At 43.4% G+C, this 20806-nt stretch overlaps 1 protein-coding gene across 1 annotated transcript in view; it reads right to left on the bottom strand.

Moving 5' to 3' along the window:
• The window catches only part of LOC310815323 (protein TANC1-like), a gene marked incomplete at both ends in the record, with an annotated part of 40195 nt that extends 24403 nt beyond the window's left edge, over window positions 1-15792 (bottom strand). The window contains 6 exons of the mRNA XM_083685057.1: window positions 590-865; window positions 2020-2257; window positions 3703-3833; window positions 10515-10604; window positions 12495-12701; window positions 15729-15792. Coding sequence (XP_083541183.1) covers window positions 590-865; window positions 2020-2257; window positions 3703-3833; window positions 10515-10604; window positions 12495-12701; window positions 15729-15792 — 1006 coding nt within the window. The remainder of the gene's footprint in view (window positions 1-589; window positions 866-2019; window positions 2258-3702; window positions 3834-10514; window positions 10605-12494; window positions 12702-15728) is intronic.
• Between the last annotated feature and the right edge of the window lie 5014 nt (window positions 15793-20806).

Here is a 20806-nt window from a genome sequence, read left to right as displayed (position 1 = left end):
GGCTCTCTGCTCAAACAGTAACTATTTCTCTAGCTAAACCTATTTTTAGCTGGACGAACTTGATGAAAGCAGCAGCCGCCCCACAGCGGTACATTCTGTCAGGCGTTAGAGTGGAGACACTCCCTTGGGAGGCTGCTTTGTCTCTCTCTAAATGGAGTGACATCTGAGGGAAGAAAATGGGGCCTTTGTTCTTGCGAGCACTGAGGGAGAAAAACAGGTGAGCTGTGGCAACTTCAACCCAGGATACTGTAACTGGTAGCTTTCAGTGTCTTTTCCATCCCCCAGGGTGCAGCTAGATGCACAATATCCATCCTCATCTAATCTAGACACTAGACAGCAACCAGATAGGCCTGCTGTTCCACATCCCACATCAAACCAACAACATGGTCAGTACAACTTCAAATGCACGTCTCAAATGGTAGATAGTTTCCACAATCAAATCAAGATGGAGTCCATAGGAAATGCTTGATTCTAGATATCTGCCCCAGCCAGCATTGGCATCAGAACCATTCCCCTGCCCCAGACAGCATTGGTCATCATAATCATTACCCTGCCAGGACTGGACAAGGAGAAGTGGGAGGGCACTCACCTGCCACAGAGTTGGGGCGGGGCATCACCAGGGAGGATGTGTTCTGTGCATGGAGCTGGGGGAGGGGCCTGTTGGCAGGGGGCGGCGTCCTGGTGTCTGTGATGTCAGTCCTGAGCGTTGACTCTTTGGGCGCTGAGGGGTCGTCTTTGGGCAGCCCAGGAGGGAAGTCGTCGCCAGGCCGCCCGTTGCGCCCAGAGCCCCGCCGGCTGCCATCTTTACTGAGGTCCACGCTGGAGCCGCTTCGATCCTCGTTCTCTGAGGAGCTGGTGACGGGCGCTGGGTCAAAGAGGGAGGTGGACAGAGGTTAGCTGCTCAAATGATGAAATCAAACGACGTATCTATGCACTATTGATCTGTGAGACACTAGATACAAATACTGGATACAGGAGAAAAAAAGAAAAAAAAAGTGTTCCCTCAATGATAACATTTCAGTTTGTTTTTTTTGGGGGGGGGGGTTACGCTTTTTATTTTATTTTTTGGGACCTGAGTCAAATACACACTGTAAATACATACTGTATACATACTGTACACACCACATTCTACCAGACACTGAAGAATCTCAAAGCAATTGTACGTTTTTACATTGTGTCCTGAGGTAGAATCGCAAAGAGGAGTACAAACGTTTCAGTGAAATGTATGAGGCCTCGATGGTGTAGTGTGTCTGAAGAGTAAACCAGGCAGAGCCCGTTCTATCACATCAACGGTGGAGTGACAGCTACCATGGATGAGTGGAGATCTAGTTCATCAGCCACGCATTGAAAAAAACCTCTCGAACAAACAGTTGCATTACACAGCCTTTGCCCTTCTGTATTTACCTATAAATACAAGCTCTATTTAGGGAGAGTGAAAAACGTGTCCTATTTTAAGCCGACCAGACCCATATGAAACAAAGACGGCAATGTCCTAGTTTTGTCAGGAGGGAGCTGAAGCTGTAAGTGGCACAAGCTAAAAGAAAGACTTCCAACAAAACCAAAAACCGGAAACTGTAAATTGTGAGTATATACTGCACCTACGGAATACATCTCTATCTCTCCTGATGTATAGGTGCAATATGCACTGTATGTGTCCACAGGGGTGTATACAGTATATATAATTCCAAAAGAAATCTCAGAAGTTATTCCCAAACAGAAAGAGGAAACTGCTACCACCTCCCTGTCTTTCTCAAGCAGGGTCCCAGATCTGTATGTGCTGAAGTATCTCCTCTACAGAGGCTAGTCTTCTCTCTCTCCAGTGTCGTAGAGTAATCACAGGCTCGGTCAGTTGAGACATGCCAGTAATGAGATACAGTCTATCGGGGTTATTCAAGACCGCAGGATGAGCTAGAGGGCATTGTAAACTTAACAGTGTACATCAGAGTGAGGCTACCTTCACTGCCTTATTCGCTTTTTTTCAAAGCCCTATACCATGTATGTTGTGTTCAGGCCACTCACCTATGATGCCACTGTCCTTGCTCTCCAGTGTGGAGCTGGGGCTTCGGCAGGGGCTGGGGCAGGGGCTGGGGCTGAGGAGGGTCCCGCTTGGGCTGGAGCGACAGGGGAGCAGCCCCTCACTCCCCAGCCCGCCCCCGACACTGTTGCTCAGGGTGGAACAGGGGCTGTCGGAGCAGGGGGATGTCGTGCTGCAAGTCAACGTGGAGCTGGGGCTCACAGCCTGAGTAGACGCAACACACTGAACGCACAGAGAGAGAGAGAGAGAGAAGGTGGGAGACAGAGCGGGAGGCAGTGGGAGAGAGAGAGAGAGAGAGAAAGAGAGAGAGCTGTAAATAAAACTCCTCTGTCTCTGGACGTGTATCATCAGAGGCAAAGCCCCTGTCAGCCCTTCCTCTTCAGCTGTACGCACACTGGTTGCCATGCTATATGTATATAGGTCAAGAGAAAAAGTGTGTGTGTGTGTGTGTGTGTGTGTGTGTGTGTGTGTGTGTGTGTGTGGGGTGGGTGCGGCCTGCGTTCAGGCTCGCGCGTGTGTCAGATGGATAAATCAATAACATCTCCCCCGCCCCTCACCCCTCAAGCAACACCCTTAACCCCCAAATCATTCTTCAACATCATTCTCCTCCGCTTCCCCAACTCCTGCTTCTCCTGGGCACGGCACAATGCCTCGTCTCCTCATTAGCCGTGCGGCGTTCCTGCCTTTCGTTACGTTTCCGTTCGATTAAGAGGGGCGATCAGGCGATTCAGCTCTGCGCTAAATTCCTGCCTCACCTAGCCCCTCATTTATCTTCGCCAGGACAACCCACATTGCTCATAACCCACGTTTTCCCTCGGACTAAAACTGGCTGAATCTGGAGCTCAGGTGGAGGAAAGAGGTTAAGAAAGTGGGCCAATGCTCACATGGGCTGAAAGGATGCATAGACACATATAGCTAGAACAGTGAGAGCCGCTGCATCGAGATCAAAAACAACATATCTATTGGCATCCATTTTAGTTTATCAGATTATTTACCAGGTGTACTCTTTGTTCCATAAAAAAACATCATCATCATCATCATCTGCATCATCATCTGCTTTTCTTCAGGAGCTTGGCTACCCAGCTACGATACCTGCTGGATCTAAATAGTTTATTCTTCTTTCAATAAGCCCGGGGCAATGGAAACAATGGAACAGTCCTTAAAGTGCAAACCCTGCCCATCCAGCTTGTCTGGCAAGCTGAACCAAGTGCACCTAAAGTATTTGATAGAAAACTAAATACTATTTTCACACAGTGCTGCCAGTCACACAACCTGCACACAACTACTCTGAATGGGTATATTCTGTTCTATTCAGAGTCTGTAAGGAAGTTTCTAAAATAGCATCTTCTCAACAAACAAAGCCCCTCAAGCCTCTCAAAAATCATCTCACTTCTAGTCATGGTACCAAACAAAAGCTTGAAATCGATTCAGAGAAAGCATACAAAAACTCCTGTATTCTTCTCCCATCTGCATCATTACAAAACAATACTTTCACATCCAATTTGGAAAAAAAAGAGCAAGAACTGAGCATCCTCTCCACATTTCCGAAACTACTCTTCTCCCTACATCCTTTCCTCTCTACCTTGTTGATCCCAGCCGTACACAGTGAGACAGGCAGGCAGCCTGGGTGGGGGGGGGGGGGGGGGGGGACAACGACACTGGCGTACCTTTTTCTCCCTCCTGTCCTCCATGGGGGAGCTGGCTGAGGCGGGGGTCCCTTCTCCCAGTAAGAAGCCCAGCCTGGTCATCAGTTCCTGGGTGGAGAGGGAGGAGCCTGGCTGGAGCTCCGTGTGCAGCTCTGGAAAACACAGACGGACGAGGAGAATTGCTGTGAGTGATAAAAACGAGACCACCGTGTGCTGTAGCCCTGCCCAGCTCAGCTCAGCCCAGCCCAGTTCAGCCCAGCCCTCCTCCCACCCAGCTGTGTGGACTGAGGGTAATGTATGTGCCCACAGGTCAGCACAGCCCTGGCTGGCCTCGTTACGCATGCACAGGCACTGGCTTTTCAGTCCCTGGCTGTGTGTCGGAAACAGCTGTCTGTGTGTGTGTGTGTGTGTGTGTGTGTGTATATAGGTGTGTGTGTGTGTGTTTCTGTGTGTGTTTGCGTGTGTTTCTGTGTGTTTAGGGGTGTGTGTGTGTGTGTGTGTGTGTGTGAGTGTGCGTGCCCGCTCAGCATTACGGGGGGTGAATCTCAATGAGCCCAGCGTCGGCCCGCCAGCAGAGGGTTGACGCGCCGGTACGCCGCCTTGGCTGCTGCTACCGGCCAGATTGTCTGAGATGAGAAATATGGTGCACACACCTCACTGAGAAGGTTCCTGCTGCCGTGACCTCTCACCTCGGGATCGCTACACCACCATACCGTTTCTAAGGAAACGGCATTATATGAGCACATTTATAGCTCATCTCCATACCGTATGGAAATGAGGTGAAAAATAGGAGTTTCAAATGTTGTATAGGGAAAAGGATTACTATGGGAAGAGTGAGAGAGTAAGGGGGGGGTAGATGTAGCTCATTAATCATTACCCTTTCAACCCATCTCTCCATCTCCCCTAGGTCTCTCCACATACTAGGTGTCTCTCCCTCTCTCCACACTTCTCCCCCCTCTCTCTCTCTCTCTCTCTCTCCTCCTCAAACGCTTTCACCCCTCACCATTGATCTTTCAAGCCTCCACAAGCAATTTACTCTCTCCATGGAAGTGATGCAATGTACAGTAAGTAAACCAGAAGAAGCCCATCACATACGTAACGTAATCAAAAAAGTTCAATGAAAATAACGATGTGGCTTGGACATCACTGCAAGGTTCATAACCAAATGTTAACACACTTCAGGTGATTTGTTTTTTGTTTTTTGCATAAAAGATGTTCAAATTATACCTGTCTGTTCAAGGTTTATTTCAATTCATTCAACGAGGAAAGCAAATGGAGAAATAACAGATGTGGAAATGTCTGCATTTAAAAGCATTAATGGCAAATACAGCACTGCAATATGAATACAACAGTTGGTCAATTTGTATTTTAATTATTTATTTTACTTTAAATTCACAACGGACTGTTGGAGCTCGCTGAGCTGTTTCAACAGTAGCCAATCTCTCTGACCATCGTTGTCATGCCAAGATCTGGGACCAGACTACGAGCCAAGGAATGGGTCTTTGTGTCCAGTGGAAAATGGTGGTCACCTTTGATTGGTTTTCGCATTTTGATACGCCCAATTGGTGTATTGGATCTTGGCATGCTTGATAAAAGACCTACCCCTTAGAATCTATTTGTTATTTGCCAATCTTGCATCATATCTGCATCAACTTATCTGAATCCCAACCACCAGGAGGTTTTAACAGTCACTTAACATTCAACACACATTCCAAGCTTACTGGATAGTGCACTCACTCATCAGGCAAAATACATGGGAGTGAAAATACAGACAGCATGTAATTTGCAAAGACAAAAAAAAAAACACACACACATTGATGTATTAAACAGTCACAGACAGCTTGAGATGCACTGCTAGAGAGGGAGGGAGAGAGAGGGGGGGGGAGGGGAGAGAGAGAGGCAGGGGGGAGGGGGGGGGGCATATCAGGATCAGGGACAGTCTACAGAAAGGTTGTGCTCAGGAGAATAAATCTGTCATTCTAATAGTCCAACAAAATACTTAACAAGGGCTGTGAGCGACAGACCAGAGTTTAACAATGTGTTCTATCCCTGCATCACTCCTGCCCCTGACAAGAACCAGGGAAGGCAGCACAGTAGGGGTTATGTTTCTGACAGCAGCACCCATACTGTAACTACCATGCTGCTCACAAACCTTCAGCATCTGACAGGCTCTCACTGCACCCCTGAACATTGGAGTACCACACGCCCCTCCAGCCCCCGCAAGGGGGACTCTGGGGACCTGTCTGCCTCCTGTCATCTCACACCTATGCTCCCCTCCTTGTTACACGTGCAGATTGTGTGCCAACAGTTTAATTCATACGTTTAACACAAATAGCCTGTAAGACACGTGATGACAACATTCAAATGTTAGCGCCCATCTGTCAAATTAGCCATTTTTCATAGCTCCACGGGACAGACAGGCGGGGAGGCGAAATAGTGGAGAATTGAGATGAATGAATGGCACACAAGACATACTATAACAACGCACGATGCACTTCAGAATAAAGTGAGGACATTTCATCAAGACAGGAGTCAGGATTAGGTTATAGTAGGAGAGCATCATATTCCTTCCCATGCCATCCGCTACTCGGAATGGAAAACAGTCAGGCCTGCAACCTGTAGCTTACAGGCTGTGGTTAAAACATTTGCACAGAGAATTGCAAAGCGACGCAATGCATGGACTACTAGTATAGGCAGGTAACAAGATCAGGAGACCAAGGCGACACAATGCATAGGCTACTAGTAGGCCTATAGGCAAGCAGCAATACAGGAGGACTACATCAGGAGACCAGTCTGTCAAGTAGGGATAGGCTTTTTAGGATTTAATTTGAGGCCTATGCGGCTGCCTATCGATAAGCTATCAGATTCTGTGGTGCTTAAATTAGGGCTTGGATGCTTTAATAGAGAAATGTTTATTGGTCATTTTCTCATCTTTAGCATAACATATGTTTATGTTTCATGGAGCTAATACATAGTGTCGCAATGCTGCTATTTAGACTGCAGTGATGTAGGCTTATTCACTTGTTCATTCAGACAAGTCAAGACAGAAATTCAGACTTTGCAGATTCTATAATGAGTCCGCATCGCCAATTTTCCGAAGCAACAGCGTGCCTACTAATCAGCAACCGATGGCTAATTTTAGAATATACCACTGTCCTGTATACCTAGGCTTGCACAATGAGCCATCCTTGTGGTTTGCCCTCTCTCCCAGCTTGGACAGAAAGTTTAGTGTGGTGTGTTAAACCAGTCTATTAATGCCAAATAATACAATCCACCCTCAAAAGACTAGCTTACTAGAGATTGTTTCATTGTGCAGTGTACTATCTATAGCTATACAGTTTTTAGCTGGGACTAAACTTTCAAATGATACTTACTTTGTGATTTGACTGACTGATGCATTCGATTTTATGACAATTTTGAAGGGAGGGGCCCGAATTTCCACCTTGCAGGGGGGCCTAGAGAAACTGCGGTACGCCAGTCCCAAAGCAAATAAACAGACTCCCATCCCATGATGAGACAACAGCAACAACAACAGCTCCTAAGACATCAATGAACCACTGTTCTAATGAAACGACATCAAGAGGGGAGAGTGAGGCACGCCTAGGTCCAATATTATACGTCATGTCACGTCAAACATGTGAGCTGCACTCCAATACAATGGAACCATTGGAATAGTCCCAAAAGTGCCAACCTCAAGCCAGATCAAGCACACCTGAAATAGTTTTAGACCTAGGCCTGTTTGATCCAGGTCTGGAGTAGGGGTGTGAAGTTTTATGTAAACGTGAGTGAGATCTGACCCTGGAAGGCATAACCCCCCACAACAACAATGTCCCATGTCACCGCTGCCTGTTCCTGAGGCGATACATTCAAGTGACTGGGTTCAAACCCTCTCTGACTGTGAATGTAAAAGCTATCTTCATCACAACGATTAAGAAATCAGTAAGCAAACCTTGGTTTGCAGACCAATTTTAATGGTCAGGATACAAATGCCAATCAATGTAAATGCATGCAAATCCGCTTGAAAGGAATGGAATTGTTTCCACTCGTACTGGAGAGAGAGTGAAGAAAAAGCTCCCTTATTATCCCCTCATTATTATCTCCTAATTATTATCTCCCCTCTATTGGATGGCTCTGATTGGTTCGCAGGTTGTCACTGTACAGCAAAATCAGACGGTGGTCAGAGCATTTAGCGATTTATTTTAGCGATATATTCTTAAATGGGATCTGAGCTGCAGAGGTAAAAAAGAAAAAGAAGCAATAAAACACCACGCATGCACACATGCGCCCCCCCCCCCCCCCCCCACACACACACACACACACACACACACACGCACAAGCGCACAAAACACACAAAACACACAACTCCGACCTCACACCGTGAAATTGCCACAGCCCATTCTCATTAGTCAGTAACCACATCACCTAACTATGAAGCTCATTAGCTGCATGCTACATGATCACATCAAGCTGCCAATGAATCTCTCTCCACCTCTCACTGCAAATCCATCTGCTCCCACGTTGGCAGGGCTGCATTGAAGAGTCCCCCTCAGTACTATTCAGTAAAGGCACTTGAGTATTATGAGATCTACTGCACAGTCAACTCATAATAGGTGTTCTTTAGATAATTGCAGTAAACTCAGTGCAGTGCAATTCAAACTCCAATTTAAATGTCCCATGTCAATATGTCCAATTGGTAAAATAATGTGTTTAGTTTTGGTTGCCCTGGATACAGTTCTGAGGAGCCAGCCTGAGGAATAATACAGGGAAACACTGGAGATTCATGTATTGCAACAGTAAAAACCACTATGCCGTTGCCGTTGGATACGAGAGGCGGAGAGAGGCGCTTGGCAACACAAGGGCAAGATGCTAGAGACAGACTGCGTCGCCTCAGGGTAGCCCTTCAGCCGCTCGACATAAACAGCTGGGCAGGGATGGATGGCACTTACCCTGACAGACCCAGCATCACACACACTCACACTCACACTCACGAGACACCAAGACCACACTCAACTTTAAAACACAAGTGGGATGTGCAAACACACTGCTTGGAAAAGATGATGGTAGAGGACAAATAAGTAGGAACTTAAAAGGGACAATCTGTTGTTTTTAATATTGTAGAGAACGGAGGGGTAGAGCAGCTTGCCCTAAGCGGGTATCGAACCCACAATATTCCGCTTACAAACCGGCCAAACACCAAGAGAGTTATCTCCCTTGGCAGAGCTGCTGACGGGCCTTACCCAGGGTCGTTACCACATCCCCTCTGTTGGGAGAGCTTCACTATACCGAGTCCCTCACGTGCTTCACTATACCGAATCCCTCACGTGGACACGCCTCTCCGATGGCCTCACAGGCACCATCCCATTTCTGGGGTAGAGCAGCTTGCCCTAAACGGGTATCGAACTCACAACCTTCCGCTTCCAAACCGGCCGTGCTAGCTACAACACCAAGAGAGTTAGCTCCCTTGGCGTTGCTGCTAACAGGCCTTACCCAGGGTCGTTACAACATCATAGAGGAGTTACAGTGCCTTTGGAAAGTATTCAGACCCTATCACTTTTTCCACATTTTGTTGTGTTATAGACTCAATTTAAAATGGATTAAATTTAAAGAATTTGCCATCAATCCACATGCAATACCTCAGAATGACAAAGCGAAAACACGTTTTTTGAAATTTCAGTAAATATAATAAATAAAAAATACATCAACAAATCACTCAATAAGTTGAATAGAGTCCATCTTAATACAAGGATAATAGTTCATGTAATTTTGGAATTAATATCGTTGTTTTTATAGGGTCTCTGATTTGCATAGGAATCAACTACACACTGTGTAGATTAGGATGTCACTACCAACTCAGCAAATTTCATAATTTTCTCCTGATCCTGACAAACTCCCCAGTCCCTGCCAGTGACAAACATACCCATAACTTGATGCAGCTACCACTATTCTTCACACAACAGATGGTGCGGAAACTGCATTGCATGTGCTGGATTTACACCAAACTTAATGCTTTGTAGTAAAACCAAATAAACACATTTCCAGCCACTTTCTTTGCTGTATCACTTGAATGTTGCAAACACAATCATGGATATGAGATAGATTATTTTCCATTAAGGGATTATTTTTGGCCACTTGGTTATACACCAATTTTGTAGAGTGATTGAGATGATGTTGTTGCATGAACTGTGATTTTTCCTCTCCACCATTCAACTTTGTAGATTTTTGTAAGTCTCCCCAGGTCTCAGGGTTGCATTCCTGAACAGTTTTGTTCCTCTCCATTTGCTCAATTTGTAATGACAACCTGATCCACACAGTGTATAATTGATTCCTATGCAAATCAGGAGACCCTATAAAAACAATTATATTAATATCAAATATGACATGAACTATTATCCTTGCATTAAGATGGACTCAGTTCAACTTATTGAGTGATTTGTTGATGACATTTTTGCATTTTAGCTAATTTTAAGAGTGTCATAGCAAAAGGTCTGAATATTTATGTACATGAGGTATTTCTGTATTTCAATTTGAATAAATTTACTGACATTTCTAAAAACGTGTTTTCACTTTGTCATTCTGGGGTATTGTGTGTGGATTGATGGCAAATTATTTTAATTTAATCCATTTTGAATTGAGTCTATAACACAACAAAATGTGGAAAAAGTGAAGGGGTCTGAATACTTTCTGAAGGCACTGTACTCTTCATCTGTTCTGTCTATCGCTCCCCTCCTCTTCCTTCCCTTCCTTCTCCCTCTCTACACCATCCATCCTTCTCCACCCTCTCTTCTCTCCTCATTCACTCCCTGCAAGGACACCCCACACACACGCACACTCACCTCTCTGGGAAGCCTTGTCGTTCAGAGCGAAGATGATGGCTTCTCCGGGAAAAGAAGGGCTCTCCACATATTCCAGCTTCCTGATCAGACCTTCAGTCAGAGCAACAGAGGGAAAGAGAGAGAGGATGGAATAAATGAGACAGGGAGGAGAACGCAGGAGAGAGAGACAGCGAGAGAGAGAAAGAGAGAGAGAGAGAGAGAGAGAAAGAGAGAGAGAGAGAAAGAGAGAGAGATATTAAGCTTTTCCAGATGGGATTTGCGGTGGGGAATTTGAATGTTCTCCCACGAGTTTGAGCTCACATACAGTATATGCAGTCCAGTAAATTATTCCCTGTGCTGAAAGCAGCTCTATTTGCAAATGAGTGTGCCTCTGTGTGTGTGTGTGGGGGGGGGGGGGGGGGGGGGGGGAGGGTGTGCATGGGTGTGCATTTTCTTCTGTCTAAAAATCATTTCAATTTCCCATTCATAAAGTAATTAACCATTTTTGAGAGGTGAACTGAAAAAATCCCAAACATTATAAAAAACTGTGGATAGAAAATACTAATCTATTTCATATTAACCTGGTCACAGAAGAAATAAGTTCATTTCTTGATCTCATGTTGAGGAAAATAGCCTCGCTACTGAGCTCCAAGCGCCAGCTTGACACACACTGCCACCTAGTGTTTTTTCAAGAATTGCAAAGAACCGCAATGATGTGTTAGTTGTATGTCATAACTTGACTGCCAATTTCCAACTCCCTCCATCCAGGACATAAGGAATAGTTCACCCAAATTACAAAATCACATATTTGGTTCATTAACCTGAAATGAATCTATGGACAGGGACAAACTTGCAAAATCCAATGGAAGTCAATGGATCCTGAATTAGCATGTTGGAAATGTCACCCCCCCAAAAAAAAATATCTGTCATCTCAAATTCTCTGAAAATACTTAATTACTTGATTTAAATGACTCTGAGATGATTTGAGCATGACATTTCAAACATGGTAATTTAGAGTCCATTGACTTGCATTGGGTTTTGGTCAAAATTAAAAATAAAAATGCTAACAATTAGCTGTTAGTTACAGTGCCCAGAAACAGAACCAAAGTGTGGATTGAAGTATGTCCTTGTCCATAGTCCCTTTTTTTGGTAAGGAATCAAATAATGTGATTTTTTTATATAGGTGAACTATGCCTTTAAGATGAACTACCTGAACCTTAACTAACAAGAAGCAGACCAGGATAAACCCATGTATTATTATAGCCCTGCCATTGAGTAATCATGATCATTTCAAAAGGTTCAAAAGCGTTGTGAGTGATGAAAGAGCCTGTTCGCTCTGAGCATTCCCAACCTGCAGCTACTGAACGTTGTTCTATTGACATAACATTGACAACATGTTAATGTGACATTTCAGCATCCCCCTGAATCCCCCTGGGGAAATAAAACACTGAATAAGCCTCCATGAATAAGCCTTAATCAAGCCTTAATTAATCAACACCATGAATAAGCCTTAATCAATCAATGAATATGTACTGCACAGACAATAAACACACCCTGGAAAAACAACAATATCCATAGCAACCATAGCCCAATCTCCACAAACAGCCCCTCACATTTGTGATTTGATGCAACAAACTTAAGAGTGTCTATGAGGAAAGCCCCACATAGACCCTCCTTTTCACCACAGTAAGCTACTTGGTGTGTGTAGGCGAATATGAACACATCCCCAAAATAGTGCCCTGTTTCAGCAGTGAAAAAACATCAGAACCCCATATCAGCTGAGACTGCATGCATCCCATGGTGTAGCATATCTGGCACAGGCTTAATTTGCACTCGGGCAGATGCACAGACCCAGATAAAGCCTACCCCTGAACCTACTCCCCCCATTAAACTCATGTGTTTAATGGGGGAGTATCCACAGAGAATACTCGTTAGTGCATAAGTAGGCTTGGAGGTATCTGGGTCTTTTCAGCAGGTTGGATGGCATGGGTTGGCTGTTACCTGGGGACTTGATGAAGGTGTGTGAGGGCACCATGAAGGATTGGCGAGGGAGCAGCGGTGAGGAGGGCAGGGACATAGACACCCCCTTGGCCAGTCTCAGAAAGCCCCCTGGGGTGCGGGCATGGGCCCTGGCAGGCTCCTGGAGATACGAGCCCCGTCCACCAGGGCCCCTTCGCTGGGTACTGTGGGTGTAGAAGTCACTACCCACTAGGGAGAAAACAGGGAGAAGGAGAGAGAAAGGAAGTGGGAAGAGAGGGAAGAGAAAGAAGGAGAGAGAGAATAAGCCATTAATCATTTCATGCAGTCTGGAGAAAAAAAGTAATATTTAGTAAGGCTATTTTTCAGAAGGAGAGGATGTTGTGACATAAAGGACACCACACTGTTAAAGATTCAACCCTGTTGATGATGGTAGACTTCAGTCGACTTTCATGATGCCTCGGTTTCTCTGGATACGTCATTCAGTTCAAACAAATCCTACAAATCAATATTCCATTTCAATTATATTTTTTTATTTATTTGGTTTGTTTTTATTTGTAATGCTGGATTTAAAAAAAAATTAAATAACAAACAATTGCACTACAGATTGTTTAAAAGGCCCACGCCGGCCAGTTTTGCTTCCTGGCTTTTCTTGAAAAACATACTCAAAGAACAGATGCAACGAGTGATGACATTAGTCATTCACAGAGGTACTTGAGAAAGTAATGTCAGATATGGCTAGGAGCGATTCTCAATAAAAACCTGTTGAAAGGTTGTTTAACTCAGTCGCAAAAAAGCAGATGAAGGGGGTTCGGAGGGTTATATTTGACTCTTAGTGCTCACTTTACACACAGGCTAGCCATGCCACACCAGCTGTATGAAATGTCATACGTCATGGCAAATGGGAAGTCATTTTAGGAGGAGCTAAGAAAATAGAATGTTTCACCCAAAATAAACATACTTTGACCTAAATGGCCATTTTCTGATTGAACCGTTGTGCAATAACATTGTGAAGTACCAGGATGTCATATATCAGCTAAAAAACGTAATAATGACTAATGTTGGGTAAAAATGTTTGCTTCAGTGGCCTGGGGTGGTAGTGGTCTAGCACCATGGCCTACAGTGCATACATATGCCCATGTCGACTTGGGTTCGAATCTAGCCTATGTCTTGCTGACATACCCTCTCCTCCTTACTTTCCTGTCTCTCCAATAAAAATTAAAAGAATCTAAGAGTGGGACTGCCCCACTCCAAAAATAACATTAAAAAAATAAGCATGTAAGCAAAAAGCATGTAAGAAATGACTTGCACATGTATTAATTGCACACCTAGTTAACAAGGCTTATATAGGTCAAATACATGTTTTGGAGAAATCAGTAAGTGTGCTTCTGCAAGGCGTGTGTAACAGATTCCCAGGCCTAGCAGTCTAAATCATCTTAATCATCTTTAAAATATAAAATTATTTAAAAAAAACAAAAAAAACAAACATAAAAACTAATAAATAAATAGTCTAAATGATCATCTCATCATGCATTAACATCTTGATCTTGAAAAACCGTGAGTTTCGTCTCTTTGAAGCCAGGCCCACCCACTAGTAACCCACCACTTTGTGGGCAAGGGTGTTCCACTTCTGCCTTCTCGCTGTGCTAAATATAATTGCAGCAGCATAGAGGGCTTCAGTGATGTGCACTGGGTGCCAGTGATGCACACTTGATGCCAGTACTGCCTGACGACATATCATCAAGAGGGTTTGAGTAGCGTATTAAAGCTAAAGAAAATCTCATTGAAGAGGTCCTTTTCAATGTATCCCACCATTGGTACTATCCTGTTACAAGTGTACAGTGTACAGTAATAGTGACCTCTTTCCTGTGGAAAACAAGATGAAGTTCCAAATGTCCAAGCTACAAAAAGCAGAGAGAGGGAGAGGATGAAGAGGGAAACTGAGAAAGTTGAGAAAGAGTTGAATAAGTGATCTGATGAGCAGGGAGAGGGGTTGCTGTGGCCGTAAGGGGTTTCCTAGAGGGATGTTAAAGGAATTATGATACTTGGCATTATGATGCAAACTTTCCATGATCTTCCTTTGTTTGCCTCCAGGCCACATTCATTCACACAGCTAGCCCTATGGGAAACATATGCTGCTTATCGTACAATGAATAATAGGCCTTTTTCACCCACACGCTGTATCCAGGAGTTAGCCTCATGCATGTACAGTAGTCACATGCATATGACTACCACAGTACTCGTGGCCATCATCATCATACTCTGATGCTGGGTGAGAGAGGAGTCTGTTAGCGATGCTATCCTTTCACCTCGTGCAAAATGGACTGAAATCAACATCTTGATACTATCGCTGAAACTCAGTGAGTCTGACACACTTCTTGCCTTCCACCCTTGCCAATATGGTGTGGTGCATTAAATATTTCATGCGCAATATGTTCACTCTTTATCCACATTTCCACAGTGTGTTCTAATTTCTCCGAGGCTCATCTGCTGGTGAACAGTCAGTTTATGAGATACATACAGATCCTGCGATTCGATTAGCTTTGCTTTCCCGCCTGAACCTAGTATAAGTATATCCGAACTATAGCGCTCTAGATGCCGAGAGTTGCAGCCCTGCAATGGAAGCAAACAGTTGCAGGGCCAAGCATGAGCCTGTTTAATGGGTTAAAGAAATAATAACAACAATGAACATCATGCCAATACAGACATAGTATGATAAAACGGTATCCTCCTCTGCAACACCGATAAGGTTTGAAGAATTTTAAAATCCTTTTTTGTGGGTCAGGATGTTTGTTTTAAACCACTCAAACTTCTCTTGACACACTTTATGACTGAGTGAGCTTAACTGGACTGGGACAGACATTCACTTACAAAAATAGGCTAATTGAAATGGTTCAACTTAAATCACCAAGGAAATGAAAATTCGGAGCAGCTAATATTCAATTAGGGCAAGTTCTACAAACTACAAATGTTCAAGATCCGTTTCTCTTTGTCTGTGACTTCAGAGAGACTGTTCAAATCCATTGATAACCATTGATACTGTTGGACATTTTATGTCTTCATATCAGACATCTACAAGAAAACTTATGGGTGTGTGTCGCAGTGTCAACACCACAGAACAACAGATCATCCTATTATTGTGCATCAATTGTGTAAGAGCATTGAGTTTCTCTCCAGGTTATTTCCATGTTATTATGCTGTTGCAGTGTTGTTTACTGTCTTTTTATTCCAAGTTTGTTTGTGTTTTTTCTTTCTTACCTGAGTCCCTCTTGCTCCTCTTCCCTCCTCCTTCTCTATTCTTCCCAAATACTGCTTTGAACATGGCAATCCTTTCAGCGATTCTCTGGCTTCCAGGTTCTGAAGAAATTAATTCAATAAAACCTATTATTCTCACTGAGGCGTAGCATTCAAAATTACCCACCAAAGAAAGGATCTGAACAGTACAAATCCCAGGCTTCAGCATGGCAGGCGGTGTATCTTCCAATAATACCAGTCTAAATAGGCAATAGGCCGACTGCACTGATTTTGCAGGTTCAATTATAAAGCACATATCATACATATAATTAAACATTTGTAATTAAACATTTGTAATTACACTGCCCATGCAAAGCACATATCATACATTGCATTTGGCAGTGTAATTACAAATGTGTCAACATGATGTGTAGCTTAGGCTATTTTGTATTTACTTTAACGCTGAGGTTCAACAATACATAATCTCACATTACTTTAACGTTGACGTTGTAGCAATACGAGATTGGGAAAAGACACAAGAAATAAAAAATAATAATAATAATAAATAAAGGAAAGAAATAGAATACCTCACCATGTCTCGTCCGTCAGCGACATATTCAAAGCTCTATCCAGTTCTTGGAAAGTTCGTGGCGCGAACCTGATCTTGACATCGTGCGTCGTCGACTCAGACTTCGACTCTTCGTAAGAGTGGAACCTACAACCGAAATATCTTTCTCAAAGAAACTCGAGAAATAATCGACAGTCGTTTGGCTATGGATTAAAACCTGTTCTCACAGTCACACCTGTATAATCAAACCATACGATTAGTAGTAAGGCTAAACACCAAATTTAGTCAAATGTCCCTTTGGAAGTTCGTGGTGCCAGACACTCGTGCGCCGTGCGCCGTGCCTCTCTGGCTGTCTGTTTGATAATGTAGGGCAGAGTGTTCCCAACCATTTCATCATAAAACCATCCGACCACGCACACAACCTTCCACACTACACTAACCTAACCAAGCGTCTGCACAAGCTGTTGCTTGAATTCATTTTATTCGAGTAATTCATCTTTAATAGCACACAGACAAAGAAACATAACCTCTCACATATCTCAAACATGTTTATGAAGAAACATTCACTACTCTCCTACCACTGATTGATAGATCAATAAATCACTTCAAGATGAATTCAGTCTCACACAGAAACATGTCAAAAACAGGACAGAGCCAAAAAGCATATTTAAATGCTAAGTGTGTGGCCTATTGTAGGTGTAATCAATTCGAAAATGAAAAGGAATTCAACTGCACATCATTCTCTTTTAAAAGAATAGAATAAAACACATTCTCATTCTCATAACATTTATCATTGTTAGGGTGGTAATGACAGTCTGGTTTAAACCAATTATGTATGTCTATGGTTTAAACTCATGAAGACAGACAAATTGCAGTACATCTAGAGTGTTTTGTAATAGGCATAATTGATAAGAAAGACAATTGAAAAGATTAGAGATAAAAAAGCAGCATATACTGTAGTGACCATATTTGCAGACGAATTACAAATAGAATGTACATGTTTTAATATAAATAAATAGCTCAATATCATTATGATTTATGGCTAAAATAATTGTAGTCTACTGTTTTGTTGTAGTCTATATGTGTTTGTTAGTCTGTTATTCTTTTCTTTGCGCCATAATGGCGACAGGTGGGGTGGATTAGCACTAACACTTGTTTATCACTCCTCACAAGAAGAAAAATAGAAAAATCTAGTTCTTGAATTGACTCACAAACTCACACGCCACTCTCAAACCAATGTGGACCATAGCACACTCACAGGAACATTCACACATGTAATAATACTGTATATGCCATTTTTAGTTTGCTCTCTGACTCTGACTACCTACCACCTCTCTCAGATCCTTGTTAGTGACAGACACGCACACGAGGGAACCTGATTGCTCTCTCCTGTTCCCATCCTGCAGTGGTTGCCCTCGGCCCAGAAGCTGCATCTCCAACCCCGTCTCCTGCCCTGGACACACTCCTACTTCTGACCTCCTCTGGTTTAGATGGAACAGTGCACGCTTCACTTAATGATTATGGATCATGTAGACGACAGGGTTCACACGTTGTGGTAAAATAACACCAGGAGTGTGATATGTCTGACCCTCCCTTGCAGAGACAAATGAAAGGACATGGTTTGCTCTTGTAACAGCACCGATGTTACAGTGAAGACAATTGGCACCAGTTGCAGCGAAAACAGGCCATGGAAGAGGGCTACAGTGTGACAATCGTGGCGATTATTTAGTTGGAGGGCCACTGCTGCCATGCGTGCCTCCTTGTACCTGCATCCATAACAGAAGCACATCGTGATGAAAGAGAGAGATATGGTGATATTACCGGGGACATGGATCAGCATCTCTTCTACAGGAGTGAAGATCATAGATCCCATCACAATGCCTGGTTCTGTTAAGTCTCGTTTTGTTCGTTGTTGTTCGTATTTGTCTTTGTTTCATGTTTTTCCATTTTTGTTCCCTGTTTATTTTTGTGTCTCTCACCTTAACTCTTGTTCCAGACACTTCACCACCTGCCCTTGTGTGTTTCCAGTCTGTGTGATTGTGTACCCTGCCCTGATTGGATTCACCTGTTCCTCATAATCATTCCTTGTGTATTCAGTCTGTGTGTTTCCCCTGTCTCATTGGTAGTTTGTTTATTCTGCCTCCGTGTCAATACATCCCAGCAATTTCCCTAGTGTCAAGCTTTCAAGGTTTTTGATCTTTGAGTGTTTTTTGCCTTCACCTTTTTGCCTTCTCCCTGTTGGATTATCCACCTTCTGTTTGTCTGACTACCTCTGTACCATACCCTGCCTTTCCTACCCCTTTTTGGATATCTGCCTCTCTACGAATTGTCTACCTGTGTACCCAACCCATTTTCTGGAATTAAAGGATTATTCTTTTGGATTAAGCTTTTGTCCTGAATCGTGCGATTCAGTCCTCTGCTTTGGTCTACAGTCATTACAGGTTCACAGAGCTGCCCTGCGGTGGCTCTGTTAAATGCACCATTTCCCAGGTGGAGCAGGACATACCCCAAAATACCAATTGAGCTGCTCAGTGACCACAGTAGCCCCAAGCCAAGCTGCACAGCCGTCACAGTCACAATGCTCAGGTAAGCAGATGCTGTGGCAAATGAACACGTAGCGTTCCACAGCTATGAGAGCCAGAATCATTTGAGAGCTCAGAAAGGCACTACCCACGGTACTGAACTGTACCAAACACCATGCCACCGAAAACATGAACATGTTGCAACAAGGGAACAATCTCCAGCAGAGTGATTGTCAAACCTTGAATAGGAAGGTCACAGCTTGCACTCCGAACATCAATTGCTATTACCACATTAGAAAAGAACGTACAGATACAACAGGGAGACCGTTTACATAACACTTCACTTAGTCAGACCCTGCGGTGCCAGCGGACAGTCTGGCCCTGAACATCAGCCGACAAGCTTAGAGATTCATCAATAGAACATCTACATATTCATAAGGCTAGAAATGATTCAGTGATACGATCAGTCATACACTCATGTAATATAACACTTCACACAGAATGATCACACATGATGGTTAAACAAGTCTAAACAGAAACGTAATCTCAAAATTCCCCACCACAGTCCCTTGCTTGGTCATTGACATACCCATAATACATATACCCATAATTGTCATGCCAAATGACCACCAATATCTCCATGTACAGCCTGCCAATCCATACACTTACATTGTTTAGAACCAGTTGCCAATGACTACAGACAGGACTGCCACCAGGAAAAAACTGAAATAAAGACGAAATCTTTAACATGATTCACTATGTATTAGAGGTGATTTAAAAAAATATAGGTAATTTTGGGATTACAACATTTTGATATATGATCGACTTATTTTCTCATGCTCTCTCCTGTTCCCATCCTGCAGTGGTTGTCCTTGTCCCAGAAGCTGCATCACCAGCCCCGTCTCCTGCCCTGGACACACTCCTACTTCTGACCTCCTCTGGTTTAGATGGAACAGTGCACGCTTCACTTAACGATTATGGATCATGTAGATGACAGGGTTCACACATTTGTGATTACATGAGCAACACCAGGAGTGTCATATGCCACCTCTGGCCACCGTGGCGAAATTCAATTTGAATTTCCAAACAACAACATGCTCCCTAATAATAATATAAACCTTGCAGTGTTGGACATTAACTGTTGTGTTTCTGCAAGCGTGGACGATTTTAACCAGGTTAGTCTCGTTGAGATAAAATCAATTTTTCAAGCAGGACCTGGATAATTAGGATAATTAATAATGTGTGTCTCTTCAGAAAGCCTGATTGATAATAACAGAGATGGGTGTGATGTGATGCATTATAGTTCCGGCGTAGTAGTACATGGAAGTCATTAGGCAACCTGAGTAGTAATACACGTTTCATTAGGCAACCTGCGTATTAATAATGACCTTCACTTGACCCTGTAGTGGTCTGCAAAGTAGCAACCTAGTGAAGCCCCATATTGTATGCACCACAGATGGAGTTTGCCATTAAACAATAAATCTAAAGGATAACTAATTGTACTTGCCTCAGAGATTTTTTATACGCATCGGACATGTCATAACGTGTCATAACATAAATCGGTTAACCAAGACCTCATTGTATAACTAGACCTTAAAAAGTACCAACCAGATGTCCAGTTGAAAAAATCCCAAGCACTTGCCATTCCAAAGATCATTCAACTAGGTTTACCACGCAAAGATGCTTTTTTGATGTTATGATAAGTTCTTTAATCTTTATACATTTCCATCTGTGACATGGTCCATATGATAACTAGTGTTGGACAGTACAGACAACAGGGCATTTGGGTCAGAATTCACAATAAAAAATTCATAAATAAACCATAGAAAATGTACTAGACACTATGGGCTGGTTTCCCGGACACCGATTGAGCCTAATCCTGAACTACAAAGCATCCTCAATGGATATTTTCCATTGAAAGTGTGATTTAGTCCAAGACTAGACTTAATCTGTTTCCAGGAAACCGCCCCAACATACTGTAGCATACACAGTCTACACGTTGAAAACAGCAA

This window comes from Argentina silus, assembly GCF_951799395.1.
Source record: "Argentina silus genome assembly, chromosome: 14".
Taxonomy (NCBI): Eukaryota; Metazoa; Chordata; class Actinopteri; order Argentiniformes; family Argentinidae; genus Argentina; species Argentina silus.
Note: the sequence above shows the minus strand (reverse complement) of the source record. Positions and strands in the feature narration are given on the sequence as shown.